A 13,140-nucleotide genomic window follows, 5' to 3' on the forward strand; every position below is an offset into this window, starting at 1 on the left:
GCTTACGTATTCATCAGAAAGGAAGATTTTTTCGAACTCACATTATTAACAAGAAAGGCCAAGCAGCAATTAGGATTGACATTACTGAAGAGCGATGTAACAAACATCCAAAGGAAAGAACTATCTTTCTTTGTAAAACTCATGAATCGATGATTTGTGGAATATGCCTCCTTTTAGAGCATCCTCATTGCGTGCAGGAAGTCGTTGATCTGCTGCACGAAGATATTAAAATTGACTGCGATAAAGTAAACACGATGAAATCAATGTTCAACGAGTTAAAAGTTGAAATTTTGCTGTTGAAAGTTGATGCAGAACTCAGTAAGGAGAATCACAAGAATAATGCTGAAAAATGCGTGGAGGAATGCATGGAATTACGCGATAGAATAAAACAACGTGTAGATGAATTGACCAGTAATATTAGAGACGGAATAGCCATTAGACATGCCAAAAACGTCAGTGCCCATTCCGTTATTACTAAAACGTGTGATAAGAAAAACAAGTGGTGTGCCAATGAAGAAAATAAAATTGATGATTTTGTTGACAACAACATGGCTGGTTACTTGTACCTCATGGGACGACATTTCGAGAAAGATATTTCGGACGCTAGATTTGACCTTACAGAAATAAAAAGCAAACATATTTTTAAACGGGTTGACTTTAAAAAAAAACAAAGTTATACTAAAGTGTTTGTTCGAGGACTTGGAGGAAGTAACTGGAAGCGACGATTCCGACGATGATGCCCCATTACCCATAGAAATAAAACAGGTAACGATTTTGCTGTCAGCTAATTAAGTGCAAAATACCCTAAAAATGTTTACCAACAAAATGTCACATTTTATCTGAATTCCAAGATCACTATCAACACATATGACGAATGTTAAATTAACGAAGTTGTTTACTTGTTCAATCATCAATGATTATCCAATTAGCGTATTAATAATAATTATAATGATATCAAGCATTAAATTGAAATGGTTATTAATTTTGGCTTAAAGTATAATTATATATATTTGCATTGCTTATTTTGATAAGAATATCCTAATAAAACCAAATCTGACTAAGCGATTGAAAAATCATTTTAAAACGTGTAATATACTTAAAGGTCATATAATGTTTTAGGTTATATGATTGATTTTAGACACGGCGGGAACTCAGGCAGCTGTTGAATCAAGCCAAACACAATTCGGAACAATCAGAAAAGGTTTGTACAAGTCTGTTTTGATGAAGCATTACGCAGCATGTTCTTAAAAATACGATACAAATTATACATAATAAATATGATAACGTATTATTAGTGCCATTATAACTTCGCATGAACACCTTGACTGCATAATAACACGTATTTGTTACATCGAAAATTACTACGTTAACCGTTTTTTTTACACCCTTCATGTTTAAACTGAGTCCAACAATAATGATAACACATTTTTGAAAGATGTCTGTATGCAATGTAAACGTCAAAGAGTGAGAAATGTGTGCAGCCAGACCGGGGTTCGAACCTGGGACCTCCCGCTATCAGGGCGAGTGCTCTACCGACTGAGTACCGGACCGCTTACACCCCTCCAAACCACATGTGTAGGTATCGGTTCCGTTACATACTTCACCGCAAGTTGGAAATTCGTCCGCGAATTTGACGAACACCAGGGCTACGGAATATACATAATTAACACTGAAAGCGCGTTTTGCTGCCAAACAATGCCAACACGCTCCCTCGTTGGGCGCCAAATGTGAGAAGTGTGTGCACCCAGACCAGGACCTGGACCCCCCCCCCCCCCGCTATCTGGGCGAGAGTTCTTCCGACTGAGCTAACCAACCGCTTACACACGGTTTCGGTACCGTGACACAAGTAAAATTCGCAGGCCTATCAAACACTAATCGACATATATACAGCGTACAAAACACACTGCTTCACACTTATTTTACAATATTAATTACAATTAGGATTACTTTAAGGTAATGAAATGTAATATCTTTATATGATCGTTGAACTTGTATTTTGTATATAACTCTTTTTTGAGTGTATTTGATTTGCGGTGTCTTTAAGTTGATGCTGGCTTCGATAAGGTTTTTATTTTCTTAATATTGCATTGATCGAAGCATCTTTGTACAAGTGAAATGTTAAGTAATCATGAACTAGTGAAAGGCGATACCCTGATATATTTCAGTAGACAGCATGTTAACTTAAATTAATGGTTTCTCGCTTATTAAAAAAGTTGAACATTCACCTTGCCTATATGTGTGTGGTATCATCGATTGTGGTCATTTTATCAAATATGTAAACAATGTGTTGATAAATCGAAACAAAAGTAAAGCTTTATCATTATAAACTGGTTAAACCCACAGCGAAATCATCTTTTAAATTTAATAGTTTCTGTAAACATAAACGGTATGTCTTGATGTTATACTCGATGTGTGTTTCTCGTTTCTCGTTTAAAAAATGTTGAACCTTTGCCTTTTAACTGATTCTTTGTAGATTTAGTTTTGTTTGGGTTGCTTTTCTTGTATTATTAAAAAAAACAATCATTCATTTGCATTGAAAAGCGGAAAATAACTTAGTAAAACATTTCAAGCGGGTTTGTTTCGATAAAGGCCATCGTTTTGTCCCTTATGATATTATGAAAACCAGTTGTCAAATACGATTGACGGGTAAACCAGTTGTCAAATATGATTAACAGCTGTATTCGGCAGGACATATGAAACGTGTGTATACATATGTCATTAACTTTTATATCAAGTAGGTTAAGTAGGTAAACACTGATTCATTTTCATAAGCATATTTTTTATCGTTTTAACCATGTAGTTTGATAAGTGTGTACATATACGGCTAGCGACATAATCGTATACAATGATATTTTGTGTGTTTAATTTTGGCTGGTATTTGCACGTGTAAAATTGTGCCGATAATGACAGTATGTCTGAGTAATTGACTGTGTTTAATTCATGATAGTCTATATAATTGTGAGTTAAATTACTATTTAGATCTTGTTTTAAATCGTCCTGGACATACAACTATGCTTCCAATTTCACCTATTATCTCTTAGAAAAGAAAGGTTCCCTAAATCAATATGCGAGAGGGCTTTAGAGATTCTGTTAGTAAGCAATGCGAATTTGTGCAGTAATTATATGTAAATAGTTACAAACGGGTATTATTTGGAGAACTTTTTTTTTTATCATTACAATATAAGTTGATTCTCAAGCTAACTACAAACCAAGAACATTTTATAAACTGTTTTACTGTCCGCCATTGTATTGTCCCTTTTATATAAATTATTTACATAATATATGTATATTAATTGTGTATGCTTATCCGTTACATTTGTCGTTACCATTGGAAATATTTTATTTCATAGTTCGTTATGTCAAAAACTTTAACACGCTAGTTGGACCTTTATAAAACGCTTAGAATTAAACATCGTTGTAGCTCTTCTCGTGATACTTCCACAACAAAAAGCTGAAGCCCTTTAGCCTCCCGATTTGACTCTTAATGTAACTGTAAGAAAATCATGTTTTGGTTTCAGACACAGAAGAAACTGCATGATGAGCTGGAACGAGTGGAACATGACCTAAATCACTCAGAAAAGGTAAAACTTCTTCCAATTATTTGTTTTGAATATTCTCGCAAAGAGACACATAGGGAAAGCCAGAATAGTGAGCCTCTTACATAATGTTTGTATATGTAATGTTTGTATGTATATCATATAAAGTCATTCTATATAGAAAATTCTAAAGACGCATTGCATTGTCTTTACATTCTGATAGTCCAATTAAAACTACTAACGTAATAATATCCTGCCGTTTTGCCGCTTTCAGACAAGAATGCAGTTCGAACGAGAGTTACTGAAAGTGAAACAGGACATAGAGAAATCAGAATGGGTAAGTGTTTTATAACAGTTTTTTGATAAGTAGGGGAATAAATGTATGACACTATAAAAGTCTGAGTAAAACGGGCAAATAAATTAAGTCCATGCTTTTCTTATGTTAAGTAGAAAAGATACAATTAATATTTTCACTTTGTTTTGCAGTGAAATTTTTACTGTTGTTTATATTACTGATAAAACGCTGTATTTCATCGAAAAGCACGATTGAAACTCCGATATTAAGGTACAGCAACTATTTAAACTCACATCAGACATGATAAGGAAATTAAATATAGTGTAAACACGCATCCGTCGAGACAGGTCGAGTCGAATACATGGTAACTCCCTGAAGGGGACGTATAACCGGTCACCCGTAATGCATCATATAATAATATTCCATAAACTATAAACCTATCTATGTATTCATATTAATATTGCATTAATCGAAGCATCTTTGTTCAAGTGAAATGTTAAGTAATCACGAACTAATGAAAGGCGGTACCCTGATATATTTCAGTAGACAGCATGTTAACTGAAATTAATGGTTTCTCGCTTAATAAAAAAGTTGAACATTCACCTTGCGTTTATGTGTGTGGTATCATCGATTGTGGTCATTTAATCAAATATGTAAACAATGTTTTGATAAAGTCGAAACAAAAGTAAAGCTTTATCATTATAAACTGGTTAAACCCACAGCGAAATCATCTTTTAAATTGAATAGTTTCTGTATACATATACGGTATGTCTTTGATGTTATACTCGATGTGTGTTTCTCGTATCTCGTTTAAAATTTGTTGAACCTTTGCCTTTCAACTGATTCTTTGTAGATTTAGTTTTGTTTGGGTTGCTTTTCTTGTATTATTAAAAAAACAATCATTCATTTGCATTGAAAAGCGGAAAATAACTTAGTAAAACATTTCAAGCGGGTTTGTTTCGATAAAGGCCATCGTTTTGTCCTTTATGATATTATGAAAACCAGTTGTCAAATACGATTGACGGGTAAACCAGTTTTCAAATACGATTGGCGGGTAAACCAGTTGTCAAATATGATTGACGGAAAACCAGTTGTCAAATACGATTGACGGGTAGACCAGTTGTCAAATACGATTGACGGGTAAACCAGTTGTCAAATACGATTGACGGGTAGCAGGACATATGAAACGTCTGCATACGTATGTCGTTATCGTGTATATCAAGTAGGTAAACACTGATTCATTTTCATAAGCATTTTTTTATCGTTTTAACCATGTAGTTTGATAAGTGTGTGCATATATATTATCTCTTAGAAAAGAAAGGTTCCCTAAATCAATATGCGAGAGGGCTTGGGAGATTCTGTAAGTAAGCAATGCGACTTTGTGCAGTAAATACATGTAAATAGTTACAAGCGGGTATTCTCTGGAGAGTTTTTTTTTATCATTACAATATAAGTTGATTCTCAAGCTTACTACAAACCAAGAACATTTTATAAACTGTTTTACTGTCCGCCATTGTATTTATCCCTTTTATATAAATTATTTGCATAATATATGTATATTAATTGTGTATGCTTATCCGTTACATTTGTCGTTACCATTGTAAATATTTTATTTCATAGTTCGTTATGTCAAAAACATTAACACGCTAGTTGGACCTTTATAAAACGCTTAGAATTAAACATCGTTGTAGCTCTTCTCGTGATACTTCCACAACAAAAAGCTGAAGCCCTTTAGCCTCCCGATTTGACTCTTAATGTAACTGTAAAAAAATGATGTTTTGGTTTCAGGCGGTAATATATGTTCTAGTTGTTGGCCATAGTATTAGGCTTTAAATGAAGTCAATATAAACAGTTATCGCAATACATACTGATATGTTATATAACACTGTTCCAGACACAGAAGGAACTGCGTGATGAGCTGGAACGTGTGAAACAAGACCTATATCTCTCAGAAAAGGTAATAGTTTTACGAACATTGTTTTTAATATTTTCGTTAAGATTTACAGGGAAAGCCAGAATAGTGAACCTCTTACATCATTAAACCCTTATTACGAAACAAATGTTTATATGAATAATAAGTCATTTTATATGAAAAATTCGATGGGACGCATTGCATTGTCTTTTAGGTTGTGATAGTCCAATTAAAACTACTAACGTAATAATATCCTGCCGTTTTGCCGCTTTCAGACAAGAATGCAGTTCGAACGAGAGTTACTGAAAGTGAAACAGGACATAGAGAAATCAGAATGGGTAAGTGTTCTATAACAGTTTTTTGACAAGTAGGGGAATAAATGTATGACACTATAAAAGTCTGAGTAAAACGGGCAAATATATTAAGTCCATGCTTTTCTTATATTACGTAGAAAAGATACAATTAATATTTTCACTTTTTTTGCAGTGAAATTTTTACTGTTGTTTATTTAACTGATAAAACGCTGTATTTCATCGAAAAGCACGATTGAAACTCCGATATTAAGGTACAGCAACTATTTAAAATCACATCAGGCATTATAAGGAAATGAAATATAGTGCAAACACGCATCTGTCGAGACGGGTCGAGTCGAATACATGGTAACTCCCTGAAGGGGACGTATAACCGGTCACCCATAATGCATCATATAATAAAATTCAATTTACTATATACCTATCTATGAATTCCTTTTAATATTCCGGTTTCAATATATAATTATTTAACTTCACCTCTGTCAAATGTCCTAACATACAATGACTTGTGCGTGTGAAGCATGTAGCGTACTTTTGCATATCGAAGTCAGGGGTGGCTTCTCCAGCGAAACAAGTCAAAAGTTACAGAATTTACTGTATCGAGCAAAATAAGAATAGTTGTGTTCATATATCAGAAAAATAATCAAATGGTGCTAATACCAAAACAATTATGAAATGTTACAGCACAAAAAAGAACAAAGATAAACGGTACTTATTAAACGGACTTGAACACATCGTCATTTCCTGATGACGTAACGCGGCCATTCAAACAAAATTGAATGTTCGTAGGATTATGACAATCGTTACAATCGGAACTAAGCGAAGTCAATGAGTAAAGCGCTATTATTATCGATGAATCGAGTACCCTTCTTATTTGTTTTGGCGAGCTGCTCATGTGTATGATTATAATGTTTTAAATTTTGAGTGTTGTTTGTCTCATGTTTCCTTGAATACCATCTTCCTCAATATGCACATGCTTCTGGTAGCATAAGTAAAATAAGGAAATGTTTTATATTTTAAAGTTAACAGGTTTTACCGGTCATTTTTGTCACACTATTTATAACCTCTTGACCTCATTAAACCCCTGTGGGCTGTTTCAATAAGGGATGTTAGTCGTAACTCTCATCATCTGAATAATTTGGCGTGGACGCCTTCGGACTCTACACGCCTTAACCAGCCAAGTTAATACACCGAGAGTGACATCAATAGCCCAATTCAATCTATAATTAATGGATTAATTTCCAAAGCATATCTTTCCCCAATATCGGCTCCTATAGAAAATTCTCTAATTGGAGTTTGCCAGAACCCCGCGGGGATCAAAAAGGAATAGAACGATTTTGGAAATACTTCCTAAGACTATTTTGTTTCAGTTTTACTGAAAATATTTCATATTTACATTGTAAACAAAATATTCGCCAGCTTTGATACCCAACAGAGGCTCTGTTTAATTGCACAATACTAAGGTCTATCATTCACTACACAACAGACACATAATGTTTTAACAATACTGCATCAAACTATATTACAGTGTTACTAGTTGTTTGCCATTTCGAAGTAAATTGTCGCATGATCTTATCCATGTTTATTATAATAAAATATAAGCAGCTTGCAAATACATAGAAGCTGTGACATTTAATAATTGTTTTGGTATTACCATTTTCTTAATTTTGCTAAAACATGAAATATTTTATTCTTATTTTGCTTAATAAAGTAAATTCTGTAACTTTCAACTTCGTTTCGCTACTACGTAACACATTCGAATTCATACGCACATGACAGATGGCGGTAATTTTAAATCAAATTGAAACCGAAAAATAAAAAGGAAAAAATAAATATGCAGGTATATAATAAATGAAATATTACGATAAAACGCTTTTCTGGTGACCTGCATTACGTCTCGTTCGGTGAGTTAACATATTTCCGTCTCGACCTGTGCTCTCGACTAATTCGTGTTTACAAACCGAACTCGACGTGATACATGTCATCAGAAATGCGTCCTATCATTATATCCCCTATGCATTACTTTAAATGATTCGCGGTGTCCTCGGGTTAGTGCTGGGTCCGATAAGATTTTTTTTAATATTGCAATTATCGACACATCTCTGGAAAAGTGAAAATACTCATGAAGTGGTTTAAGTGTAAAATCGTGTTAAACTGGCCGTTGAAAGGCGGTACCCTAATATGTTAAAGTAAACAGCATGTTAACTAATTTGTCTATGGTTGCTCACTTCATAAATTGTTGATCATTTATCTTACATACATGTGTATTGTATCTTCGAGTATGGTTATTTAATCGAACATGTTAACAAACTGTTGATAGGATCGAAACAAGAATGACTCTTATGCATTATAAACTAGTAATAAAACCAGCGAATCATCTTAAAACACTTTCTTTATGCATATACGACCGGTCTGTTATGTATTACACGTTGTGCACCTCTCGCTTAAAGTGTGTTTGTCCATAGCCTGTGTTGGACCATAGTCTATCAACGCAGTACTTGTTGGCGTTATGTCATTTATATTATACAACCTAACAAACAAAACACAATCATGCACTTGTGGAAACACTCAGTGTAACATATCAAACGGTTTTGTTTTGTTATAGACCATCGCTAGGTCCCTCTTGATTACCAGGAATACAAGTTGTCAAATATGATTGACAGGGAAACCAGTCGTCAAATATGATTGACAGGGAAACCAGTTGTCAAATATGATTGACAGGGAAACCAGTTGTCAAATATGATTGACATGGAGAAGAATTTTCATATATGATTGACGGGGAAAGCAGTTGTCAAATATGATTACAAGGGAAACCTATTGTCATATATGAATTTCAGATGTAATCGGCTGGACATATGAATATATTGTAGACTTATGTCGTGATCGTGTACTTGTGTATATCAAGTAGGCACTGATTATTTTTCATGAACAAGTTTTCATCATTTCGGCCATATATTTTGATTTGTGTGTATATATGCGACTAGCGACATAATGTAATACATTGGAACAATACAAAAATACTCTAAAATAGGATGCAACAGTGATCGGAAGAATCTGTATGAAAGTAATGCGAAATTGTGTGGCAAATACATGTAAATAAATACAAGAGCTTTCTATAAACTGTTGAACTGCCTTCCATTGTATTGGAAACTTTAAGATAAAATCTTCAGATAAAATGATTATGCCTATCTTATACATCTGTCGTTATCATTATATATATAATTTCATTATTTCCAAACTATTAACACGCTTGTAGGGCCTGAAAATAAACATTGTTTTAGCTGTTCCGGAGACAACAAAGCCTAAAGCCCTTTTAGACTCCTGATTGGACTCTTGTTGTTCCTGTAAAATGTGATGCTGAGGTTTTAGGCGGTAACATATGTTTTCGTCCTAATTTTGTCGTGAAACTGGCCATAGTATCAAACTTTAATTGTATTCAATATAGATATTATACAGATGGATATGTTTTGTTACAAATTCAAACATTACTCCAGACACAGAAGAACATGCGTGATGAGCTGGAACAAGTGAAACATGACCTACATCATTCAGAAAAGGTATATCCTGTTACAACCATATGTTTTAAATATATTCGCAAAGATTTCATTGAAAGCTAGAGTAGTAAAGTTTTAAGAAAGTAGACCCTTACTTTAAAACAAATGTCTAGGACATTATTATATTTAGTCATTTAATATAGCATTCTATAAACGCATTGCGTTGTCTCTATGTACTGATAATCGAATTATACTACTACCTACTATCCTGCCGTTCTCCTGCTTTCAGATACGAAAGGGATTCGAACAAGAGTTACTGAAAGCGAAACAGCTAGTCGAAATATATGAAAAGGTAAGTTATATGACAAGTAGATGCATCAGAATAAAGTATAAATATCATTAATCTCATTAAAATATCATTACAGAAGCCTTAGTGAAATAAATTAATTCCATGTTATTCAAACGTCAAGACATAAAGGTACAGACTATTCAAGTAAACGTTACTGATAAAAATCGGAAGTGTAAGAACATTTAAACAAATCATACATGGAACGAGCTATGTTCTTCCTTTAAAAAGGTAAACATGACCTTGACGAATTGCAAAATGTAAGATAATTACAATGATGTTTTATGAATCAAAGCGTAAATGTAGACAGGGATAGTACTTGTAGTAAATCACTTACAATAGTACTGACAAAAGCAAAATAATTTTGTGAGAATGGTAATTTTGTGAGAATGGTGATGCACTATATTTTTTTAAGTGAAAGCAATATAATACAATTCAACCCGTGTACACTTGATTATTCGAGATAAATGTTGGAAAATGCGTCTTACGTTCACATGTATCATCATCTCTTTAAATATCGTTATTTTTCTTATCTTGTGATTTATTGAGATTGTTACCGGGGATGTGTTGTTATGCAACTTTGTGAAAAAAAATGAATTCAATTAAAGGGGTATTCTATTAAGTACTCTTTGAAAAGTTTGACAATCATTACAGAAAACTGTAACATATGAACAATCAGAATAAAACAGCGATGATGATATTTGATTTCAAAATAGTAGAATTCTTACATCATAGATGCTTTATGGAATATTTAAAGCCACCTTACCAAAACATTGTTTTATAATAGCTTTAATAATTAATATGTTGGTAAAATCCAAAGCATCATCAAATTCTTTAGGAAATGAAGCAATTTATGCTAAAAAAATCCAAGCTTAGTTTTGTAACAAAGTCATTAACGACATCGTTGTTAAATGTTTAAACATGAAAAAAAACGAAAATGTATATTATATTTATTTTATCTAATCTTGGTAGAAAAACTAGATCAAAAGTTAGGAAGCAGTAGCGTTTACAAAATATAATATTTATTCCTTTTCTGCAATATTTGTGCTAGGATACAAAAAGCAAAATAATATCAGTTTTTAATATCACAAAACTCCATGACAGGGTTAAATGTGTTCCTATATAATCTTATTATATGATACATTTAATAGGCATATGAAGATTCTAGGCATAACAACGTTACAACGTTTGTTACCAAAATGAATCGCGACGTGTTGCAGGATATTTCATCATTTCTTTATTGTCTTACAAAAACAATATACATACACATTTCAAAATGAAACAATAAAAATGAAAATTCAATAACAAAAATATCCGTCATCTTAATAAAATGATTAACTGATTGATTAATTGATAACGCCGATGCTGTCCTTTAAAAAAACAAAACAAATAAAGTACAAGGTATTCACCGCAGTGTAAGTGATACTTACGCCCTTCAAACCTATTTAGAAACGTTTAATATATGTTAATATGAAACAATCTCAAAGAAAAGAGGCAGAATGATAATAAATTTACGACAAACATAATAGTATTTATGAAAGGTGAACACAGTCAAAGTCAGTCTTCTTTTGACGTTGTTGTGCCCGCTAAACCAAGATTCAATGCTGAGCGTATAGACAATTCCAATCAAATGACTGCTGAAAATAGTCAAACAGCAACAACACCTCAGTTTCACATCGACAACGTTTATAGCAAACATGACAAAATAAGTGATAAGTCAGATCCTAAGCGCAACCCAAGGCGTTATCGCCAGATCAACCATCAAGAAGAGAACACTGCTAAAATATTAGGAGCAAGACATTGCATCGTCAACTGTGGTTTAATAAACGGTCAACGTTCTAGGATACAAGAAAGCCAAGACCATACATTTAGTTAACAAAACAATCGTCGAATGTATGACGCAGACGTCGCTGAGCACACCGACGTGTGCGACAGTGATGGCGAATTCAAGCAATATGTTCAAAAGCGAACCAAACTTTTATATTTAGGTGGTTTTAAACCATCCATAACCGATGTCAAAATTGCCAACGTGTCGGCTTAGGGCCAGGCAGAGGTCGAATTGGCTTCAGGGCCCGCATACAAATGGCACCACTTCCGACGGGGACCACAGGCTTTAAACGAGAACCTCCAAAATATGACAGGAATCAATACGAGGTGTTAAGAACTGAATAACATTTTCTCTGCGTCTCTGAACATTGGTTGTTTCACAAAGATTTACACGTTATGGGCTATATAATACAGAGTGACTTTTCACATTACTCAGTGGCAGATCCAGATTTATTAACTGTAAGTACGGGAAAGGTTAGTAAAGGAGGACTCTCAATATTATGGTACTAATGATTTATAATAATAATAATAATAATAATAATAATAATAATAATAATAATAATTTTATTTAGAGAATGTATAAACACATTATGACATAATTACAGGTTCAACCATAACAATATCATATTTACAATGTGGCCGTCTATGAAATAAAAAAACAAACAAACAAAAACAAAATGCATTTGGTAAATCATAAAACATCTGCATCGCACATATACATTCCTATTCAAGAACTTTTGATGTTTTGAATATAATTATTCTATACAAATCATGTTTAATTAACATAACAGTTATTTCAATATACATCATGTACACGCCGATAGACACACAATAAAACACAAATTTTTTAATGATATTGTTTTGCCGCTTGTGCTTAATTCGAAGTATGTTATAGGTATGGAAATTAATATTAGCCCAGGACAATATGTATTTGTATTTTAAGTTTATGTACCTTGTAAGAATCACAATATAGCAATATTTGATAATTGTATAATTGATGATATTGAAAACATAATAAGCAGTTACATATATAGAGGCAATATCTTTGTTAAATGAGATTACAAAACAGAACTCCCCTCAATACATCAAGCGTCAACTACTTTAAAGTCTCGGGGCAAAAACATGTTGATTTAATGATGCGACACCAGTTGGTCGCTATAAATGTTTTTTTTTGCTTTGTACATAAGCGGAGTTCAGTTATGTATCATATATCAGTACAAGTGTAACGCTTATTGACCGTATGTTAATTCAAAATGAGAATGTTGATAATGTATATTGTACAATGCCAAATGATAATTGTATTAATGTATCAAGCCACCGTCCTATCATTATAAACATGAAAGAACAAATTACAGTACAGAAAAAAAACTGATACAGACATTATAAATTGGAAGAACATAAAAGGTTCTTATATAACAC

The 13,140-nt window shown here is 33.1% G+C and overlaps 1 protein-coding gene across 1 annotated transcript; it reads left to right on the forward strand.

The window, feature by feature from the left end:
* Positions 1 to 254: 254 nt before the first annotated feature.
* On the forward strand, positions 255 to 12,055 carry LOC128241175 (coiled-coil domain-containing protein 39-like). The gene is made up of 10 exons (XM_052958138.1): positions 255 to 452; positions 697 to 765; positions 1,139 to 1,201; positions 3,519 to 3,581; positions 3,811 to 3,873; positions 5,726 to 5,788; positions 6,019 to 6,081; positions 9,549 to 9,611; positions 9,838 to 9,900; positions 11,936 to 12,055. The coding sequence occupies exons 1-10, from the start codon at positions 255 to 257 to the stop codon at positions 12,053 to 12,055; spliced, it is 828 nt and encodes a 275-aa protein (XP_052814098.1).
* Positions 12,056 to 13,140: the final 1,085 nt, after the last annotated feature.

Source organism: Mya arenaria, chromosome 7, assembly GCF_026914265.1.
Source record: "Mya arenaria isolate MELC-2E11 chromosome 7, ASM2691426v1".
NCBI classification, from domain to species: Eukaryota; Metazoa; Mollusca; class Bivalvia; order Myida; family Myidae; genus Mya; species Mya arenaria.